Source organism: Limanda limanda, chromosome 3 (assembly GCF_963576545.1).
Source record: "Limanda limanda chromosome 3, fLimLim1.1, whole genome shotgun sequence".
In the NCBI taxonomy this organism is placed as follows: domain Eukaryota; kingdom Metazoa; phylum Chordata; class Actinopteri; order Pleuronectiformes; family Pleuronectidae; genus Limanda; species Limanda limanda.
This window is the reverse complement of record NC_083638.1, coordinates 31,174,712-31,197,602: the sequence shown is the minus strand read 5'-3', so window position 1 is coordinate 31,197,602 and position 22,891 is coordinate 31,174,712. Positions and strand designations below refer to the sequence as shown.

Sequence of the window (22,891 nt, the reverse complement as noted above, 5' to 3'; positions counted from 1 at the left end):
ACACAGGACAAAAAGCTGTTTACAATCAACATTTCTCAAAGACCTTTTTACTGTGAGCACACAGCAACATTTACTCACATAAATTTTAAACAGTGATTCAATCTGTATCCAGTTAGAGTTAAAAAAAAAAAAAAGTTAACAGCATGTAAAACCTCAAGCTTCATGAATAAAGGTTGCATAGAAATACTATGTGCTACCAAACAAAACACTTTGTGCACTTTGGGTTCCAGGTCTGTTTGACACAATCACAATGTCTACAAGTCATCACATTGATCATCCCATTGCTGTGACTTTCCAATTCCTTTTCCTGCTGAAGCTTTAAAAGTAGGTCAAAAGAAAATGTGGTGGAGGGTGGCAGCCAGAATGCATGCTTTTGGTGACTCAGCAGTATCAGGAGAAATCTCTTCTTCATGCTCCAAACCTAATGTCTCACAGACCTAAGAGTCGAAAAGCTTCACTAGTGCTCCCTTTAGCCTATACCACTCCATACAACCCAGGAGTCTGACATGTGTGACATTGTTTGTTTCTAGACAGTGAATGGGGTAATATTCGCTTCAAGAGATAATATCTATCAACAGTTTAAATTTAGATGCCAGGACAATCCTTTTTAATTGTGTCAACGTAAAAAAAAATATATCTTGCGCAAAAAGGATTGTGTTTCATTCATTCATTCATTATAAATTCTAAGAAAACTCGTTGCCAAACTTCTCATAATTTGACAGAGTCTTGACAGCACCACACAGACAAAATGTGTAATCAATATATGGATATGGTAAAACAGCTTTTCTCAATTTACATCAGCAATTTACCAGTGTCGGGAAAGTTGATTACATTACTTTCATTATTCAATGAATTCATTGCGCCATCAAAAATATCTTTAAATAGCTTAAGTCACATACACACTTTCGAGCTCATTGTCTTACTTTGCAGCCCACAAATTTACCACTGATACCTTAGATTAGAAAATATTCTATGACCAAACTGTATGCTTCTGCCTACGAGCAGACACTACATAATGGAGCACTTATCCACATACACTGATCAGCCATAAAATGACTTGTGTGTTATTGTGTAACTCCCCACCCTGCCATCAAAACATCTAGCATGAAATTTCTGATACACAAGATAATTAGTTGTGAAAAACGCCTTTTTTATTTAGTTTTCATGAAATCAAAATTAGTAAGGCATCCACATTGTACATTGTGTTAGGCTTAAGTGGCAGCATAAGTGCACAGAACAATACGGGTGCAAGGATGGAGTCTTGAGGAACACCAGAGGTCAAAGGGACCACAAAAAAGGAGGAATCTTCAACTTCATCTAAAAGGTTATTCTTTATAAAATAAATATGAACCATTCTTGGGCAGTATCCCTGATGCAAGGTCACTATTTAAGGCGAACCAAAAATAATGGACGATCTACTGCATCTGAGCTGAAATTAAGAATTCAAATTGAACAAATACCATCACAGTTTCTATACAGTCCCTGACAAAAGTCTTGTCGCTTGGGTACAAGTTGACCTTAAGAGCCCCTCAAATATATTTGTAATCAATTTTTTTACAAGAAATGGCTAATTTCAATCCCAACAGCTTTTGAAATAATGTTTTGGTGCCAAACGAAACTGCTGAAAAGCATTCTAACGTTCACAGCTTGGTAAAGCCCACTGAGTCAGTTTTAGCAAAGACAAAAGTCTTGTCGCCTTGTTATATGATGCACCCAATCCTAGATTACAGCCTCACCTGTGATCAATAATAGATCAATCAATAAGTGGGTGTGTATAAAAAGAACCCCAGCACATCAGACCTTCATATCAACTGCAACTTGACCTCTGACAACATGCCTAAGATTCACCCTGAGACCAAAGCGTTGATTATCAAGAGGCTGAAGAGCAGATGCACTGCTGAGGTGGCTGACACCGTCAATGTGTCTCAGCGTCAAGTACAAAGAATAAGAAAAAGATTTGAAGAGACTGGAGATGTTTTTTGACAAGCCCAGGTCCGGCAGACCCCGCAAGACAGCTGCTCGGGAGGACCGTTTGTTGGCTCGAAAATCCAAGGCCAGCCCCTTTTCCACTGCAGCAGAGCTCCACCAGGCCTGGTCACCTCAAGTGCCCGTGTCAACCACGACAGTTTGTAGAATTCTGTCTCGTAATGGCCTCCATGGTCGAATCAGTACCCAGAAACCAGCACGAAGGCAATTTAAAAAACGTGTGCCATTTGCCAAGGCCCACAGCCTGCTAAAAGGATGGACGCTGGAAAAGTGGCAGAAGGTGGATTTCTCAGATGAATCTTCGGTTGAATTACATCACAGCCGCCGCAAATATTGCAGGAGACCTACTGGACCCCACATGGATCCGAGATTCACCCAGAAAACAGTTAAGTTTGGTGGCGGAAAAATCATGGTCTGGGGTTACATCCAGTATGGGGGTGTTCGAGAGATTTGCAGGGTGGAAGGCAATATCAATAGCCTAAAATATCAAGAAGTATTAGCTACCTCTTTCATTCCCAAACGTACAAGGGGTCAATTTTTGCAGCAGGATGGGGCTCCATCGCATTCTTCCATCTCTACATCAAAGTTCCTCAATGCGAAGAAGATCAAGGTGCTCCAGGACTGGCCAGCCCAGTCCCCAGACATGAACATCATTGAGCATGTCTGGGGTAGAATGAAAGAGGAAGCCTGGAAGATGAAACCAATGAATCTTGATGAACTCTGGGAGGCATGTAAGACTGCTTTCTTTGCTATTCCTGATGACTTCATCAATAAATTGTATGAATCATTGTCGAACCGCATGGATGCAGTCCTTCAAGCTCATGGAAGTCATACAAGATATTAAATATGGATCTCACAGCACCACTACTTAATTCACTGATGTTATGCAACATATTTTTGTATTTGAAGTAAATTATTTGTTCAATTTTCACATTACTCTCTGTAGGCGACAAAACTTTTGTCTTGCCAAAATCTGACCTTTCTGTGTTCATTAAATGATCAATGTTTCTTCAGTGAAGCAAATTTATTTAAGTATATTAAACATAATTTGGGAGGGTTGTTACTTTCATATGAGCCATTTCTAAAACCAATGGATTAATTAACACTCCAGTGTTTACGGTAAGCGTGCTGCGTCATTTCGTCACTTCCTGTTATTGCCACGGGACACGGGTGGTGTAGTCGCTATCTGAATTAGCTCCTCCGCTAAACACAACTGTCTTTCTGTTCTACTACGGCTAAAATCACCGGTATATAGTTAAGGACCCTCACATACCAGCCCCTCCTCTCTGGTGCTTTGTGATTCTGTGTTCTGTTTAAATCTCACACTCATAGTTTTAGCAGCGATGTGTTCTCTCTCTCCCTCTCGCTCCACCGCTCTCTCCTGCTCCGAGTGTCTCATGTTTACTTACTCCTCCGCCTCCATTAACAGTAGTGGTAAATGTAATAAATGTAGTATGTTGGTAGACATGGAGGCGAGGCTTAGCAACTTAGAAGCTCGGCTCCTCAGCTTAGAACCCCCGTTAGCTATAGTTAGCCGGCCCGTGCTAGCCGCAGCGAAGCCACCTAGCTTAGCTTCAGCTAGCAGTCCCTCGACTTGCCCCGGGCAGCCGGGAGCCCAGGGTGGCTGGGTGACGGTCCGGAGGGGGCATAGTACCACCCATAGAAAGCCCACGATTAAAGACCCACCAGCTCACGTCTCAAATAGATTTTCTCCACTCAGCGACGCACCCGCTGAGAATCAAACTCTGGTTATTGGCGACTCGGTTCTCAGAAACGTGAGATTAGCGACACCAGCGGCCATAGTCAATTGTATTCCGGGGGCCAGAGCCGGCGACATCCAATCCAAATTGAAGCTGCTGGCTAAAACTAAACGTAAATACAGTAAAATCGTAATTCACGTCGGCAGCAACGACTCCCGGCTTCGTATGTCGGAGGTCACTAAAGTTAATGTTGAGTCTGTGTGTGCTTTTGCTAAAACGATGTCGGACACAGTAGTTTTCTCTGGCCCTCTCCCTAACACTACAGGTGATGACATGTTTAGTCGCATGTTTTCTTTTAACCGCTGGCTGTCGAGGTGGTGTCCTGTAAACGGTGTGGGCTTTATAGATAATTGGCAAACTTTTTGGAGGAAACCTGGTCTTGTTAGGAGAGACGGCGTTCATCCCACTTGGGATGGAGCAGCTCTCTTATCTAAGAATATTACTAAGTCTATCACATGACAACCCAGAGTTGGGACCAGGAAGCAGAGCTGCAGTGCTAATCACTTCTCTGCGCTCCCTCTGGATCAGTCACCCAACCGCATAGAGACTGTCTCTGTCTACCGTCCGATTCAATTATTTAAATTAAACAATAACAGAGCGAGAACTCACAATAATCTTATACAAATTAACACAACCTCTGGAACAACACAGGAAACTAAGACTTTCAAATGTGGTCTTTTAAACATTAGATCACTGTCCTCAAAGGCTATTTTAGTTAATGAACTAGTCTCAGACTACAATATAGATGTAATGTCCCTTACTGAGACGTGGCTGCATCCTGATGAATATGTCAGTTTGAATGAATCTACTCCCCCCAGTAATATAAATTCACACGTTCCCAGGGAACTCGGGCGAGGAAGTGGAGTTGCTGCTATTTTTAACTCCAGTCTATCAATTAATCCTAAACCTAAACTTAGCTACAACTCATTTGAATGTCTTGTTCTTAATCTTCCACGTCAATCCAGGAAACACCAACAGCCAATCATATTTGCTGTAGTTTATCGTGCTCCTGGGGCTTATACTGAATTTCTAACAGAATTCCCTGAGTTTTTATCAAACCTAGTCCTAAAGACAGATAAAATTATTATTGTTGGTGACTTTAATATTCATGTTGACAATAATAAAGATAGCCTGAGCGTAGCATTTATTTCAATACTAGACTCAATTGGTTTTAGTCAGTGTGTGCATCAACCTACTCATTGTTGTAACCACACACTTGACCTTGTGTTATCATACGGTGTCAAAATTGAACATTTAACAGTACTTCCGCGCAATCCAGTACTATCAGACCATAATTTAATAACCTTCGATTTTTCACTATCTGAATATATGCCACTAATAAAAAACTCATTTTCTAGATGTCTACCTGATAGTGCTGTAGCTAAATTTAAGGAAATAATTCCGATTACATTTAAACCCGTATTATCCGTCGACATAAACAACAAATTCTTTAAAAACCCGAGCTCTATTGAGATTGACCACCTCGTAGAAAGCTCTGCAGACTCATTACGATTAACATTAGACTCAATAGCGCCTCTAAAAAAGAAATGTGTAAAACATAGTAAATTAGCTCCGTGGTATAATTCCAAGACACATGAGTTGAAACAAATATCAAGAAAATTAGAAAGGAAGTGGCGCTCCAGCAACAGTGTTGAAAATCTCCTAGACTGGAAGAGTAGTGTTACAGAATATAAAAAGGCTCTCCACAAAGCAAGAGCTGCCTATTACTCAAAACTAATAGAAGAGAATAAAAACAACCCCAGGTTTCTCTTCAGCACTGTAGCCAGGCTGACAGAGAGTCACACCTCCACCGAACCCAGTATTCCTCGATCCCTAAATTGCAATATCTTTATGACCTTTTTTAATGATAAAATTCTAACTATTAGAAATAAAATCAATCATCTCCTGCCCTCAATTGGCACTAATACCCTCCCAACAATAGAGATCTCAGAAACGGCTGAGAATCCTTCCCATTATTTAGACAGCTTCTCTCTGATCACCCGTGATCAGTTTACCAAAATAGTCTCAGGTTCTAAACCAACAACCTGTATTTTAGATCCGATTCCAACTAAATTACTTAAAGAAATTCTGCCCCTAATAGATAATTTCGTTACTTAACACAATCAATCTGTCATTATCATCAGGTTATGTACCACAGCCTTTTAAAATAGCTGTAATCAAACCCCTACTCAAAAAACCCACCCTAGACCCAGAGGTTTTAGCAAATTACAGGCCAATATCTAATCTCCCCTTCCTATCTAAAATCTTAGAAAAAGTTGTAGCCAATCAGCTGTGTGAGTTTCTCCAGGAAAATAATATATATGAAGACTTTCAGTCTGGGTTTAGAACCAATCATAGCACAGAGACAGCCCTGGCAAAAGTCACTAATGACCTTCTAATAGCTTCAGATCAGGGACTTGTGTCTGTCCTCGTTCTGTTAGATCTCAGTGCAGCATTCGACACAATTGACCATCAAATTTTATTAGAGAGACTAAAACAGTTAATTAACATTAAAGGAACGGCCTTAAACTGGTTTAAATCTTATTTTGCTGATCGCTCCCAATTCGTTCAAATCAATGATGAGTCATCGGTGCGCACCAAAGTTAACCATGGTGTCCCACAGGGGTCTGTGCTCGGCCCAATTTTATTCTCATTATATATGCTTCCACTAGGAAACATTATCAGGACACACTCGGTAAATTTTCACTGTTATGCGGATGACACCCAGTTATATTTGTCAATAAAACCTGATCAAAGTAATCAATTAACTAAACTTCGAGCATGTCTCAAGGACATAAAAACCTGGATGACCCGCAATTTTCTCTTATTAAACTCAGATAAAACAGAGGTTATAATACTCGGCCCTAAACACCTTAGAGATACATTATCTAATGATATAGCTGCGCTAGATGACATTGCCCTTGCTTCCAATGACACAGTCAGGAACTTGGGAGTGATCTTCGATCCTGATTTGTCCTTTAATAGTCACTTAAAAGTAATTTCTAGGACCGCGTTTTTCCACTTGCGTAATATCTCAAAAATCAGACATGTCCTTTCGCAAAAAGATGCAGAAAAACTAGTCCACGCCTTTGTTACATCGAGACTGGACTATTGTAATTCATTATTATCAGGCTCCAGCAGCAAGTCGTTAAAGACTCTGCAGCTGGTCCAAAATGCCGCAGCACGTGTCCTGACGAGAACTAAGAAAAGAGAGCACATTTCTCCAGTATTAGCATCGCTACACTGGCTTCCTGTTAAATCTAGAATAGAATTTAAAATTCTCCTCCTCACCTTCAAGGCCCTTAATGATATGGCACCTCTTTACCTTAAAGAGATGTTAGTTCCATATCAACCTACTAGAGCACTCCGATCCCAGAACTCAGGTTTACTTGTTGTCCCTAAAGTCTCTAAAAGTAGAGTAGGAGCCAGAGCTTTTAGCCATCAAGCCCCACTGCTGTGAAATAATCTCTCACTTTCAGTTAGGGAGGCAGACACGCTCTGTTCGTTTAAAAGTAGACTCAAAACCTTCCTTTTTTATAAAGCTTATAGTTAGAGCTAATTTGTGCGATGTTCCAAATTTGATTAAATGGCAAAAACCCCTGATGATGCTAAGACGCACAGGGAATTTATGACACAAGACACACGGAGCTTCTCTTTCCTGCTTCTCCTTCCTTTTCTCCATATTTATCACATCAAGATAATTCTTATCTGATCAGTACATGTTACTAACTTGACCCCTTTTCCCGGAGTTTCTGTGCCTTAGCGCCCGCGGATGCAGGGCCACAGCTGTGGCCGCACCATGGATTATGATTGTGGATCGCGTGTCGGAGGTCGCAATGGTGGATCCAGTTCGGTGGATTCTGTATCGTGCCAGCTGATCGTCGTTGTAATGGAGGATCCTTTGTCGCGTTGGCATCGGATGATGAGGGACCACGACCGAGGCGGCAGCTGATAATGGATTCTAACTGGCGGCGGTGGACAATGACTGTGGATTATAGTGGATCCCATCCTGATGCTGGATCGTGGTCTTGCTGCTGGCCAGAGACTGTGATTGCAGCGGGACTGCCTGACACATAGTATTGAAAAATGTTTAGCCTAATGGATGCTGCTAAAAATCCTGATGATGTTTTCTTACACCTGACATCTATTGCACTTCTGTCCGTCCTGAGAGAGGGATCCCTCACATGTGGCTCTCTCTGAGGTTTCTACATATTTTTACCTGTGAAAAGGGTTTTTAGTAGTTTTTCCTTACTCTTGTTGAGGTTTAAGGACAGAGGATGTCACACAATGTTAAAGCCCCATGAGACGAATTGTTATTTGTGAATGTGGGCTATACAAATAAAACTTGATTGATTGATTGATTGATTAAAAGTCAGGTTATAAACTGTTGTTTCTACAAAATGGATAAGTGACAAGACTTTTGTCAGGGACTGTAGTGGGCGGAAACGTGACAATGATTATATGATTCCCGATAAAAGAAAGTAACTTTAAATATACAACCTTCCATCAAATTTCTATTATTAACGGTGATTATTGTTTATTTTCTTGTATTTCAGAGGCAGATTTTATGGAGTGGTGGAAACAAACAGTGACAACACAGAGTTTCTCTCTGGTCACAGCTGCTCAATGATCAGAGCAGAAGCTGCAGTTGGTTCGTACCGAGCTGGAGTTTCTGTGTCCTCCTCCACTCTGACATGCTCTCACTTAACTAACTAATACTCATCACAGGTTAATAAAGTTTCTCTTCACTCAATACCTGTCAAGAGTGAACGATATTAAATTATTATTATTTATTTTAAGAGAGATGAAGTATTCCTGTTAGGTTCAGTGTAACTTTAGTTTAAAGTTTCAGCGCAACACAAATTGCACTAACTTTACCCTAACATTATGTTTTTGATAGACTTCTAGACTTGAATTCACACAGTGACTTGATATACCTCCACAAAGTTACTTGAATTTAACTTTGTTTTTCATATATGTTGTTCTTTAATTGTAATTGTACTTTAATGCACTATTATTTTGGAGAGATTTTGTATGGGACTGTAAAAGGCAGATTAGCATTTCAGACTGGGATATATTTTGTTGTGGAATGCCTTGCAGTTCATGCTTTGTCAGATTTCTTAATATTTAAGAGAAGATGATTAAATACATATAAATGACCCATGTCATTTATATGTATTACAAATGTTTTTTAATTATTATTTTTGATAAATGTATCATTAAATTAATCAAGTGATAAAAAATAATCTCTAGATTAATCAAAAAATGTATTGTTAGATTCCTCGATTAATCAAAATAAATTCCGTTAGATTAATTGATAAAAATTATGGATAGGTACAGCCCTAGAGAGAGCCATCTCAATTCCTTCTCATCTCTTTAGAGAGTTACACTTCATGAGTGACAGCTGTTTGTTTTGCATGATCTGATTGGCTCCTTGATCAATGTTTATAGAGATGAAACCATTTAGAGGATAAATCGGTCGATAGTGATCGCTGGCAGATCAATCAGATCACACTTACTTTTATTGTAATGTACATTAGATCTGTCAGTCTTTCATTTATAATAGCTCTAATCTGTCTCATGAGTCATGACTGTCATGTCATGTTTTCCTGAATTTTTTCTTTATTTCTTAAGTGTTTAGTGAACATTTCCTGATAGTTGGTTTTCCTCTCATTATTTGTGCAGGTGCTTTAAAGTGAAAAAAAGTGCATTGCATGTATGTTTGGATATACATGAATAAAAACATCCTGACTCAAAAGAAAGCCATAAAAACGGCTGCATGTCATTTATTTGCCATGGACTAATTCTATATTAACAGAAAGTCCCAGTAAGTCTGTGAAAAGCCTCTAGTTGATCCAAAATGGTGCAACACCAGTACTGGCAGGAAGTAGAAAAATATCATTTTATTACTCCCATATTAGCTCCTCTGCATTGGCTCACTGTCAAATCCATATTAAAATTCATAATCCTTCTCCTTATGTACAAAGCCTTTAATGACTGAGCTCCGTCATATCCTGCAGAGCTCATAGTACCTTATTATCCCCTCAGACCCACATAGTTTCTTGAGAATAGAATATGTGGCTGTTTCTTCAGCTACCAGGCTCCCCCCTCCTGTGGAACCAGCTCAGTTCGGGTTCAGAAGGAAGACACCATCTCTATATTTTAGGTTAGACGTATAGTTAAGTCTGGGTCAAGTCAGACCAGAGCCCTTAGTTGTGCTGCTTTAGGCCTACTGCTTTAATATCACATCACTGTATCACTGTCATTATTATTACCATTATAAGAACCAGTCTGACACTGCTCAAATACAACGGTACCTACACAGTGTACAGCAGACACAGTTGTTGAATCTGAAGTTTTAGTTTTAGAATTCAGTGGATGAGAGCTATGAGAGATTTTGGTGTCTTTTCTCACGCTCTCTTGTTGTTACTCTTCTCTACCCCCCCCCCCTTCCTATGTTACACCATTGTACAAAACTATATACACTTGGGCTCTGACCACCCGGGAGATGAATCCCAGCCAATTACAGGTCTGTAGAGTTCCAGAGAGCAGCTCTGTGCAAGACCTGTGTGTTGCTTCTCCTTGTTGTTGGGAATGATAACTTGCAACCTGTACTTTTTTGTGCTGCTTTGCCTGGTGATCTTACTACATAGTAAAATCAAACGTTGGCACCTGATAGTACTACATGTCCGCCCGGACCACACTTGTTGCATGTATGGCGCATCTCAGGCTGCTTTTGTGCAACATTAGGGTCTTGGCAATTTTCTCCGCATGCTGTGGTTCAAAGCAAAAAAGACATCGAAAATGTTCTTTCACCACAGTTTCAATTGTCTAGCAGTCACATATATGACTAATATAAAAATTTGCAGATGTATCGGTTTCAATGTTACTTGGCACGTTTCACATTTCTGATGAATAAGTCCATTCAATTGTTTTAAGATTTGTAGGATTGGAAGAGTACATAGGCTACTTTTGTTCAAGCAAATTTAGTAATCATACCAAGAACCTAGCAAAGCAGCAGACAACAGACTATTTGAACAACAGACTCCTGTGAGACACAGCAGAAAGGTGGCACAGTCGTCACGTGCTGCACACAAAGCCAGTGTGCAGGCGCCAAGCACTCAAAACAGCAACTTGAGTTTGGAAGTATGTCGATTGAGACACAGCTATTGTGTTGTGTGTGTAGAAGACCCCCCACCTGCTTTGGCCAAACCTAAGTCTGTGGCCCAGCCAGCTAGACTGACTTATAACACAAGATTGTTTAAATGTGAGGATGAAGGCACATTTCCAGACCGTCTCTCCTGTAATGTTATCATAGTATTAGATTCAATTGTAAAGATTGCAGCCCCACTCTCTCATGCTTTATGTTCATTATCAGTTTATACAATTTTACATCTGAACTGAAAAATATAAACACATTAGCTTTGCTTTATAAGTTCATATAAAATATATTTTTCTAAACACAAAGGAAATGTGTTGACAGATATGCTATCAGTGTTAGAGAGCATTTGCGGACTGGTCACAATTAAAGGCCAATACAAGAAGTCAAACATCTCAGATGTCATTAGCCATGTGGGAGCCTGCAGTCTGCGTGCTGACTGCCGGCTTGTCAGCCGGAGCAGTGTCTGCAGAATTAAATCCATCATTCCACCATCAACTGTCTCGGAATTTGTTTCAAAGAGTTTAGCGACAATGGGAACAATCCAAAGGCCTGTTGACCACATGTCACCATACCAGTATAAGCTCCATACCAGATTGTGAGTCATGAAAATGGACCACTGATCCTATGTTGTTCAACTGTCTGTAAGTGCTGCACACAAAAACTTCCTGGATAGTTCTGTCCACTGAATGCTAAATGTTTAGTGTGATTTTTAATCCTGAAGACCTTACCAGTGTATTTTTCATTTTTGCTCAGTGTATATGATGAAATCCCTTTCTTATCTGCTGTAATATTTCTATTGCGTTAATGTCCTTCTTTGTCCACACAGATAAATAAACGTCAGTCTCAGCTTGTGTTTAATTCTGGGATAAGGCCAAACTTCAATTGGTGCTTTTGGAGTTAGGGTTATCAGATGCTATGGTACAAGTTACAAGCATGGTTTTTAGATACTATTTATAGAAGTGTATAGTGGGGAAAGATGGATAGTAACTATGCATGGCTACAAAATGACATCAAGGATATGAATCTGCTTCCTCGACACCCGTCCTCAGCGTGGGGTTACAAGGTTCCAGCATTCCCTGAATACTGAGAATCATCCCTATGAGCTCGCTGGTTGAAACAATACCAGAGCAGCAGGGATGAGTCTTTAGACTTGCACTTAATTCAAAATTAAGTTGCAACAAATAGTACTGTAGTTGTATGTTACTTAACTGCTGTGATATTTAAAGCAGAGTTGCCACAAATAAACTTTAAAACTTAAAACTCTTAAACTGTCTCCTTGACAGAGGCTAACGTTTCCCCCCTGCTTGTGAGCATGAGAACATGCTGGACCAATCTGTACACTAAATGTTCTCCCTGACTCTTGATCAGACTGCAAAACAGTGTTTCCGTACTTGAAGGCCAACATACCATGGTTTTATGGATACAAAATGTGAGTTTCTATATATTGACACCATATTGACCATTTCTGATCCGATTACCCCATCACAAAAACGACTTGCCCTCCAATAGATGACAGACACAATTTACATGACCATTAGAAGTGAGTGGACTACAACCAGCATTACCTCCTCAGCCACAGCTGTCCTGACCGTTTATCCATTTTCAGACAAGACTTTACGAGAAACTCTGGATAATTGGGTCTGGACTTTCTCTGGAGTTTGCTTTTTGTTTTCTATTGGGTTATTTGAGTTTGCCTTTTTTGCATCTGTTGCTTGTTGGAAACATTATCAACACGCCAACTCACTTGCAGTGATCCAGCGGAGGATCTCCTACTGTGTCTCTCATTAGCTCCTCCAGACTCTATGCCAATCACTCGGACATTTGCGTTAACACATACAGCCCCTGCAGAGAATCTCCGGAGGATCTCAGGAATGCTGTGCATGTCTGAAAGCAGCTTATGTGCCTTGCATCTCCAGAACAGTTCAACTTATTGGCTTCCTACTTGACGTGTGTGTTGTTAAGAGCCTTCTAAATGTTAGACAGCTGCCCACCATAGGAAGGGGCTTCAGCCCTTCTTTACTCTTGCTGCAATAAACCAGTGAGGTGAAAAGGGGTACAGATTACATCTTGTACGAAAAACAGCATGGTTTGGCTGTACTTTGATCTAGAAAAAGACAATAAGGTTGTATGTAGAATATTTTCGCAATAATAAAACCACTTGAGCAGAGCAGGGCAAAGCGTAAATGCATTCAGCACAGGAATGTGGACATTAACCTGAAAGGAAACTAGGCTGCTGTTGGTAGCACTGCAATGTTTGCCACACTCGACAAACCAATATGACACTTCTGTGTTTTCCAGTGCGTTTCCTGCGTTGAGTAGCCCAGCCGGAGCACGGACATAAATCTAATAGAACATCAGTGCCGAAACCTGAAGATTACAGTTCACAGACGCTTCCCTTACAATCTGGTGAAGCTTGGCGAGGAATATGCTATGCCAGGAAGAATGGGATAAACTACCAAACATCCAGGTGAACAAAGCATATGGAGACGGCATAAACAATCTTGTAAATTAAATTTGCTTAAAAATGTTTCATCAAAGACTTTTTTTCAATTTGTAATTTTGGGTAATTTGAATATCGATCAGCTCCAGCTCATCTAAACATTCCCTCACCAGAAATAATCCCAACAAGTTAGTAGAAAATCATTCAGTTATGCAGCACGATAAAATCAGAAGATGATTAAGACATTGTGTAGTCTTACTGTCCAGTGTCAAACAGTTCGCTAAAAGCAGCTGACAGTGGATAATAAAACACTGGTCCATTCTGAATTAGCATACTGTAAAACATATATGTACGTGTATATTAGTAACATTTGGTTTTAGAAGGGTAATGATGAGGCCTGAAGTCCTCAAGAATCATAATATAGTGAAGTCTCTTTGACACAGTAACAGTACTTAACTGTACAACCCCATCTGAATACACAAACTCTTGACTCCATTTATCCTCAGCGCTGTTTCCAGATTTCTGAAAAAGGCCATAACCAGAAAGACAACGAGATTAACATGCAGCGGAGCAGGGGGAGGGGGAAGATAAATTGATTGTGATTGAATTAGTTAAAAAAATGAACGTGCCAGTTCAAATCAGTTCAAACCTGAATTTTTAGGACAAAGTGACAGCGCTACTCTTTGCAGAGCATGCCTGGCAGGGATTGTGACTGAATAAAATTACATATATAACCTGGACAATATGGAGATAGGTTTCTAACAGGAAACCCATAATGCATTGGGGTTGAGGTGCTTCTGTGTATGGGAGAGATTCTTTTTTCCCACCTTATGAGTCACCAGGTCTGACGTAGTTAGCTCCAATGAACGGACATCACATTTAAAAACATTTTTTCAGAATAACATCCAGCAGCTGTCTGGAGAAGAAAATTCAACGAAATGGCAATAAAAAGGTCAAAAGTCTTCTGTGGCTGGCAGCCAACAACAACTTTTCTCTGACCTAAAAGGCATCTCGGTTACTCACATGCACAAACCTGACACACCAATGTGTGCCCCTGTCTGCGTGTGCATGCGTGTGTGTGTGTGTGTGTATGTGTGTGTGTCTAGACAAGTATAGATAGCCTGATCACACTCCGAGTCAGTCTTCAGATCAAACACAGAGCGAGCATGTGCACGTGGCAGAGTGGCTACCAGCTCAGAAACTTGGAAGTGGCAAAACGATATCTGGCCCACTCCGTGCCGCTAATAACATTTCTTAGTCCTCTAAATAGTCCCACATGACAGCCCACAGAGCCTTCATGTTTCTGACTGAGTTCCAGGAAGACTTCAACTGATTTAGTGGCTAAGGCTTCACCTGTCTACACAGAGACAGTTTGGACAAATCATACACTTGCAACAGTCACAAACTGGGTTTATTCAATTTAAGTCAATCAGTCTAATGAAAAGATCAAGCGTCCCCGTTCAACAGAAAAAGTTCTAAACACTGTTTAACTATTAAATATCGAATAACTACAAAGCTGTTTTATTACCACTGAAGACTTATTTGACTTTCCACCATCATTCTGTTACTTACAATAACATTGCCTCATCAAGTGGTGTCAACGAACCAGTCTTTAAAACGTCATGAATGTTTAGATTTGTCTAAACATGAGACTGCTTTCCTCTTTTGACTAGTCGTAACGAGCCCGAAACATTACTATATTTTTGATGCTGATACTGATGTATGATGTTGAACGCAACAGTATGGACCCAGAAATCTAGTGAGCAGGACATTAGACAGAGCAAAAATAAACTTGTCAGTGCTCTCTGGTGGACAAATTATGTAATGGAGGTACAGCTTTTCTAAATGAACTCAAACATGACATTTGTTGTCATATGGCCAAGATATACAATACTGACATACCATATTGGACAAAAGAAAAGCAGCTTTTCCTAACAAAAAATGAAAACAAACACTCAGTTATGTTGTGTGGTGGTTCATTAGACCACTCAGAAGGAAAAAAAAGCAGGATCTGCTCTTTCATTGAGATGCAAATGTTGAAAGTGCAAGATTCAAAGCTGCAGTATGGCAGACATTGCATCATTTCCCAATATGGGCCAACAGCACATTACTATAACTTCAGCCAGAGCCGTTCAATGTTAGTAAACAATATGTAATAAATGTACTGAGAATTAGTTAACGACTTAAAACTGGGACACAGCTAACTTTACTGAGAACCTTTCATGCAACCCGGCAGGGCCCAGTCTGGACAAGTTGTGAGAGACTCCAGGTTTGCTTAACTTTTCTACTAAACCCACCCTGTGACTCACACTGTACACAGCAGGACAATAATCTTGTCATTCACTGTAGGTTAACTGAGAGCCCAGACAGTCACTGAGGATTTGTGGAGGAAATAAAAGGAGCAGAGTCTGCAGCAGAAGCTGGCTTCAACACTGTTTCTGCTGCAGAGCCCAGCACTCAGGCTAAAGCCCTACCTCCACACTCACTTTACATAAGAGCATTATCAAATGCCTCCGCTTATGTGGAACTTCTCATGGTGGGGAAAGTCATATTTTCTTTAACAATTGTACGACCATAAAATATTTCAACAAGGGACTTTTGTAGAACCCTGTCACATAAAGAGTATATAATAGTACTGAAAAGTTTCTTTTTTGCCTCAAAAATAGTAGCTTGGCCAAATTTATGCTTAACTCTTAAATCTCAGCTCCTTTTCCAGAGCTTACTGCCATTTCTGTTAAATGCAGTTGAGAACTGCACAAAAAGTCAGGAAGTGGAACTTGAGCTAAAAGTGTTTGTCAAACCTAGTTTCCTTTTTGTTCCCTCTAGAAGTTTTTATGTTTTTTTTAATTCCTCTACATTTCATCAGACTGGAAAATACTGTGCATGTGCGTGCATCATTTTCAACACATCTCCCCAGATTGCAGCCAGACACATTTATCTTTGGAAACAGGATCTCCAAAAGCTTTTGAAATCAAGTTCTGAGGATTTTGGCTTGACAGCGTGACATTGAACCGACAGAGCCACTGGCAGGTCTGTTGGTTTTAAGAGATTAACTACAATGACATATGAGACAGGAGCTAATAACCCTGCTTCGAGGTGCTTCATCAGGATGGCTGCATGGACACTACACCAGGCTGCTGGGATCCAACCATAGACTGTATATGATCCAACATGCCTTCTCAGCGCGTGAAATGGAACAGGTTCTGAGCTCAGCTTCTTGAATGACAAGACATGGAAGCCATCAACAATGCGAGAAGAAATGAAGATGGATTTACCAGGCCGCCACAGGTGCTTATAGATGCCAGGGAATCCGTGTGGTTGACGATGGAGCCAGAGTAAAAGCAGAGCTGGTTCATGGACAAGCTTCTGAGCGCTGCGCTCATGTTCCTGCCCCGCTCCTCCACCACGAAGTCCCCCGAGAGAAACGTACTGTCCCGCGTCAGATTCAAGAGCAGGTCCCTGCCAAAGGCGGGCAGTGTCACGATGATGTAGTCCGGGTCAGGGTGTCCTCCCCCCGGGGCGTCCAGGGAGCGCTGACCCCTGCGCCGCTGGGACAGGTGTCCCTCCTGGCCCGACAGCAGCCGGGGAACCACCGCATCCTTCTCCACCTCCGACTGGGCTGTGGGGAGAGACACTTCGCATCAGACAGCGGCCGCAATGGTTAAAGAACAGCCTCCTGCCCTGACTCAGTGAACTGACTGAACTGTCTGCGCTAATGCTCCGTGACTTCTGCAGCCACGTTCAACTTCACTGCTCCACTAGCGGTTTGCAAGGATCTGCAGCCTGGAACTATTAGGAACAGTGTGCAAGTTATTACACTGCAGCGATCACTCGATGAAGTCGATGTCTGAGGAGTGAATCGAACAAAGAACCCCAGTCGACTTCATAGAGCTGATCTTAGTCACACGTTCAGCTGTTGAATAGAGGAAAGTGGTGGCTCTGGTTGACCTATATCTAAGAGAAGCAGACACACACAGTCAGTACTCACCAGCGAGTCCGATGCACAGCAGAGAGACGAGCAGAGGGCTGACATGGCAGGAGCGCATGGTGGAGCTCAGCTGAAGCAGCTGGAGTGGGGGGGTGGTCGTGCGGGGACAGGAGCTCGACACGCACAGCTCCGCGCAATCCTTCCAAAGTTGGAGAAGTTGGAGTAATTAAGGCTGGAGGGACTTTGGAGAGTAGGACACGCCCACACAACGTGGACCGACCTTTAATGGTGTCACATTGGCCCCGTTACGCACTGACCGAAAGATACATGCCTTCTGATTGGTCGGTGAAGCTGTCCGTCCCTGCCGTGGGTTGAAACCCTACACGTGGTTTTAACAGAAGGAAAAAAAGGGCAGATAACTGGCTTTTACGCGCTCGCGCGTGTACGTGTGTGTGCAGGCCTATCTATAGTTCTGAGGGCAAATTTTGGTTCAATAACATAATTGTGAGGACATTTCCACTGGTCCTCACAAATTCAATGGGCTGTTTGAGGGTATGGGATAGAATTAGGGTTAGGTTCGGGTTAGGCATTTAGTTTGGATGGTTCAAGTTAGGATAAGGGGCTAGGGAATGCACTCTGCCAATGATTGTCCTCACTAAGATAAATGTACAAAGATGTTTGTGTGCTTGTGTGTGTGTCCGACGTATGTTTGTGTGTTTTTGTGTTGTATGTTCTGAAGACATTTTTGAGGGTCTAATTTCAAAATACTGTGTGAGGGATTCAGACTTGGTTTGAGGGTAATGCTCATAGTGTGGTCAAATATAGCCTACTTGCTTTAAGCTATGTCGGCCCATTATGGTCAGTGGTACAACTCTTAAAAAATGTACGCTATGCATCCACAAGATGCAAAGCATGTAGGGGCAGGACATGACAGAATAGGTAGTAAGCATGTCGTCATTTACAACAGTGGAGAAACCAACCAAACAAAAGAGTATGCTGTAAGTCCTCATGTACCATTTATGATGGCACCTTAAGGGCTTTTTCTGCCATGATCTAAGTCACCATAAGGTAACCTCTTCCAGTGTTTTTTATTTACAAAATGCAAATCCAGGTGTTCTATTATGTCTGAGTTCTGTCGTGTGCCTTCTTGTGGAATTCTCCAGAAGTGTTTGGTGCATGCATAGTAGGAATAAAGTATGTGAAAAATTATGTTCACGATACATCAAATCCCCCCACGAAAAGTAAGTGTACCTATGTATATATGTAATATATATCTAACCTAAAAGTTCCTCCTTGACAATGTAAACGAGAGTCGACAATTAAAATCTTGAGTCAAGAAAGGACTTTAAATCTCTACATCTTTGATATACTTGTTTCTAAAAGATCAGCCGTGCAACAAAGCACTTGTCAGGAGGAGTCCCAGCGGGTGCTGAATCAAACCGATGACCCAGGACCTCCTTCTATATGGTATGGTAGTAACAAATAAGTTCCTGGACAACTCTGAGAATTGGAAAATTATAAGATTGTTATAAAGTAAACTGTCTGGACACCTCTGAAGATATTCTACAGTCTGCCTTTGGTCTGGCTGTCTTATCCCCAATGGAAGGAAATCGTCAATACTTTTGGTTACAAAAAAGAGTTTCTTGTTTATCATCCCTTGGATGAACTGGAATACCAACTTAGAGTTGAGTTTTATCACCCATTATCATAGCAAATGCTCTTGTGGCTCTAATGTAGCAAATCCCTGAACTTAGTTTCTGAAACCTAGTGGAATTTCTGATAGCAGAGGCTTTAAAGCTGCAAGTTTGCTTCTTCAGAAGTATTTGTAGGATGATCTAAAACAAATTCTTAAGTTCAAATAGCTGTTTTCAGAACTCTGGAGAATGTCAGCACAATGGACAATTTCTCTTGAGTTTGCTTTTCACATTTGGAGAATGCAGCAGGAGAAATCTCTGGAGTGTTCAGGCAAGAAGAAGGATGTAATGTAAAAATGTCGCTGCTGAGATCACGTTATTTTGTTTAAAGATCATCGAAGCTGACGTCAGTCCTTATCAACAAAAGCTCTTGTGACATCTTTGTTTGGACCTTCTAAATGTGGCTCGACTTTTTCATCCTGAAACATTTGTATTCCTTTAGTTTGATTCATTTTTGCCTATGTCAATTGTTAGAAATGTCATCTTCTAGAGGATCTCTTCCTGTGGTCTCACATGAGCTCCCTTTGGTACTATCCAGAGATTTTACTAGGAGACAGGTACAAGAGCCTTTCAATCTGATATGTTCACATACAACCTATCTGGGGAATATCAGGACACTATCTGGAGTTGAGTGTATTTCTGAAAGCAGCCAAAGTGTGTTTGACCATATATGAAATTTCCAGCAGCGATGTTCCAACAGTGACGTCTACTGCACGCAGGTGTGTGCAGGCGGGAAAGGTGCCAGGGGTTTGAACCCTTTTCTCAATACAGGTAAAAACTCTTTCTGTGAGCTACTGATTGCACTACTATGAATCGCTTCGAGGAAGGTTGTGTAAAGTGTGTTAGCAGATATCTCCATTTTCAAATGTATCACCACCTCCTAACCTCCACTTCCAGTGCCTGAGGATGTAGTGTGACCTGTGTCGGTATTGAAAAGAGAGGGGAAGGTACAGAGGTGAGGTTGGTGCGTGGGTGTGTAGCTCCTGTCACAGAACCCCAGCTAATCCTCACTTTTGTCTTATCCACAACCACACCTTAGCTTACTGATTGTCCCTGATTGTTTCATTTGCTGTTGTACGTTATAAAGTGGCAGCAATATTAAAATAAGACCGTTTCAGAACCAGTTTAAAACTCCTTTTAGGGGTTCAAATTAAACAAGACCAGGATCCTGAATGAATGAAGTTCAAAGCCACACAGACAACCAAATAAAAACTCTATGATGAAAAACACAACACACACACTCCCTGATTTAAATGCACATATTCTTACATACAGAACAGTGATGGAACAAAAATGCTGCTGCTTGCTTTAACTTGTGGAATGACACTCTTTCAAATCTGGATGTCTTACCTCAAAGTCAAGTTTATTAAAAAGATCAGTCCCATGCCCATATCTACATAGAAAGAATTTTTGTTCACTGTAATTGTTTCTCCTGTCCATACTTGCCTGATTGTGGGATCCATTTACTAGTGCTGTGCCAGATCATAAAAAGAAACATCACACAGTGCAGAACGATGCATACAATGGCTCTGGATCAGGAGGTAAGATCCCAACTGGGCCCAAGATGCTAGGGACATGCACCCAGGTCTGATCAACCTGCGGGGGGGAGGGGCCTGCCTCGGAAGAGAGAGTGATTAAAAGGCTGAAACACCTGATGAAACTAAGGTGCTAAGAGAAGTTACTGTATGTCCACAACATCCACTGGTGGCTGCTAACCCCTGCTAACATCTACTGGTAGTTGGTAACTTAAATTGGGCAGAAGATATTCAAAAGGACAAGGGATATTCAAAATCTTGTCCTATATTCTATAAAAAAAAGAGATCCCCTCTATATATTAAAATACACTAAGTATCACTGCAGTGGTCTCGTCACAGTTTTTAAGGGTTTTTATTTGTTTCTGTTGTTTATGAGTGTCTGTTGTTAAGGGATGATTTTCACTTTGTTTGTTAATGTCCCGTTTTATGTTATTCTATTTTTTAGAGCTATTATGAATTCTTTTTTGTATGTATTTACCTGGACAGAGCATTGTGGTTGTCCTGTGATTACACACCCCTCTCTGAGGCAACCTAATGTGCATATTGTCTGTAGTTTATTTGGAATCAAACTGTTTTGTGTGACTATGTGAATGTTGCTGATCGTGGGCGTGGCTGTGTGTGTATATGCTATTATTAGGAACGAAATGCCAGCAGTGGTCAGGGTCTCCCTCTGCTCATTCTCAGTGATATTGGAAACTTTCCTCTGTGATTCTATACGCCATGTTGACATGATAATATCACATCCCTGCAGATTTTCCCACTGCACATTCATGCTGTTCTTCTGTGGAGGTCACCAAAGTTCACTGAACTCACTGTCATGTTCATGAAATCAGTTTTGAGACATTTACTTTATAACATGGACCATTATCCTATTAGAAGTGCCCATTAGAAGATGATAAACAGTGGATATAGAGGGATACACATGTTCAGCAATAATATTCAGATAAACTGTGACATTTAAACCATGATTGATTCATATTAAGGCCCAAAGTGTGTCAAGAATGTTTTCTTTTACTCACACCATTACCACAACTAGCCTGGACTGCTGACACAAGGCAGGATGGGTCCATGCGTTGCTGCCATGCACGTGATTGGATAATATCATGCGTAAGCATGTATATAGGCATTCCCGACAGGAAGCTTGATGAGTATATGTTTCTTTAATGAGTGATTTTTTATATTCATTCAAACATAACAATTTCAGAAATTGTTATGTTTGAATGAATATAAAAAATATAAAAAAAACCTGGCTGACTCCAGTAGACACCTACTTCAGGGCAGAGACTCTATAGGATTCACTAGCATTACTAACTTGAGAAAAGAAAAACTTTTAAACAGAAACATGACGAGTTCAAGAAATCAGTGAAAGTTCCAGGCTGTATTTCTTACAGCTGTGTTCAGGGATGACAGATGGGAGCAATAGGCTGTTTTGATTTTTCGTGAAGGGCCAATGTCTTCTCCACACTGGTGTGACGGGCCGGGCAACTGTTTCAGCAGGGCAGCCACACTTGGCATGTCAGCGTTGTTCTGTTCAGTGGTTTGATCTGCTGAACTGACCACAGATGGCTCTTTATGGAGGCAGAGGGAGGAGATTTTTCTGAGTCGATATAGCACGGCCTTGTGATCTCCTTTTATATCTGCCACACTAGGTTGCTCAGATCACACTGTGTATACAGGCCTCATGCTGTGTCTGAGAACTCAATGTTCTATATTTATCGTGTGTTAGTTTGTTTAGAGATTTTCTGAACAAAAACTGTTTTCAACAATTCTGATTGAATTTCTGGCTCTGCCTAATTTAAAAGTCGAAAATGTGCTTAATTATAAGCGAGTTAAAGAGTCAAAGCAGCTGAGGCATGGCCTCGAACAGCAGCCGGCCTCTTCCAGAATTCGGCCACTCCCCATGTGGTATCAGGGTGACATCAGGAAAACCCATCGAACTCTTGATGACATTTGTAGTTTATATTTCTGCTCACACAGGTGAGTGTGGGGCACAGATGTTGAGAGAGGTAGCTGAGGTAGTTGTCAACTCAAACTTCAGGGAAAACTAAAGTTTTACATTTTTAAATATACCTTAGTGCTGCCTTGGGTGTGTTTATGTCCGTAACATACTCTATCATCAAGCAACTTTGAAAGAATTTTCTTTTGAAATTGTTTGAAGTCTCTGTGATTCCATCTGGACAAAGCATTTTAAGATTCCTATATCTCTGCAACAGCTGTTGACATAGAATTGTTTTCAACACAAAATGCAAAACCATTTTCCCTGTTTTATGCTAAAGAAGAAGATGAGGGGAAAAAACCTGGAACTTTGGTTCAGTATCTCTTATAAACACATTGTGAGTCTTTGGAATGTAAAAATCAAAGAGGTATTGTACTTTCAAGGGAAACC

General features: G+C 40.9%; 1 protein-coding gene across 1 annotated transcript in view; it reads right to left on the bottom strand.

The window, feature by feature from the left end:
• Positions 1–17,469, bottom strand: part of adamts17 (ADAM metallopeptidase with thrombospondin type 1 motif, 17) — a 147,071-nt gene extending 129,602 nt beyond the window's left edge. Inside the window, exons 1-2 of the mRNA XM_061068122.1 lie at positions 17,337–17,469; positions 16,624–16,967 (exon numbers count right to left, since the gene is read on the bottom strand). Of these exons, the coding sequence (XP_060924105.1) occupies positions 16,624–16,967; positions 17,337–17,394 (402 nt within the window). The 5' untranslated portion in view covers positions 17,395–17,469. The remainder of the gene's footprint in view (positions 1–16,623; positions 16,968–17,336) is intronic.
• Positions 17,470–22,891: the final 5,422 nt, after the last annotated feature.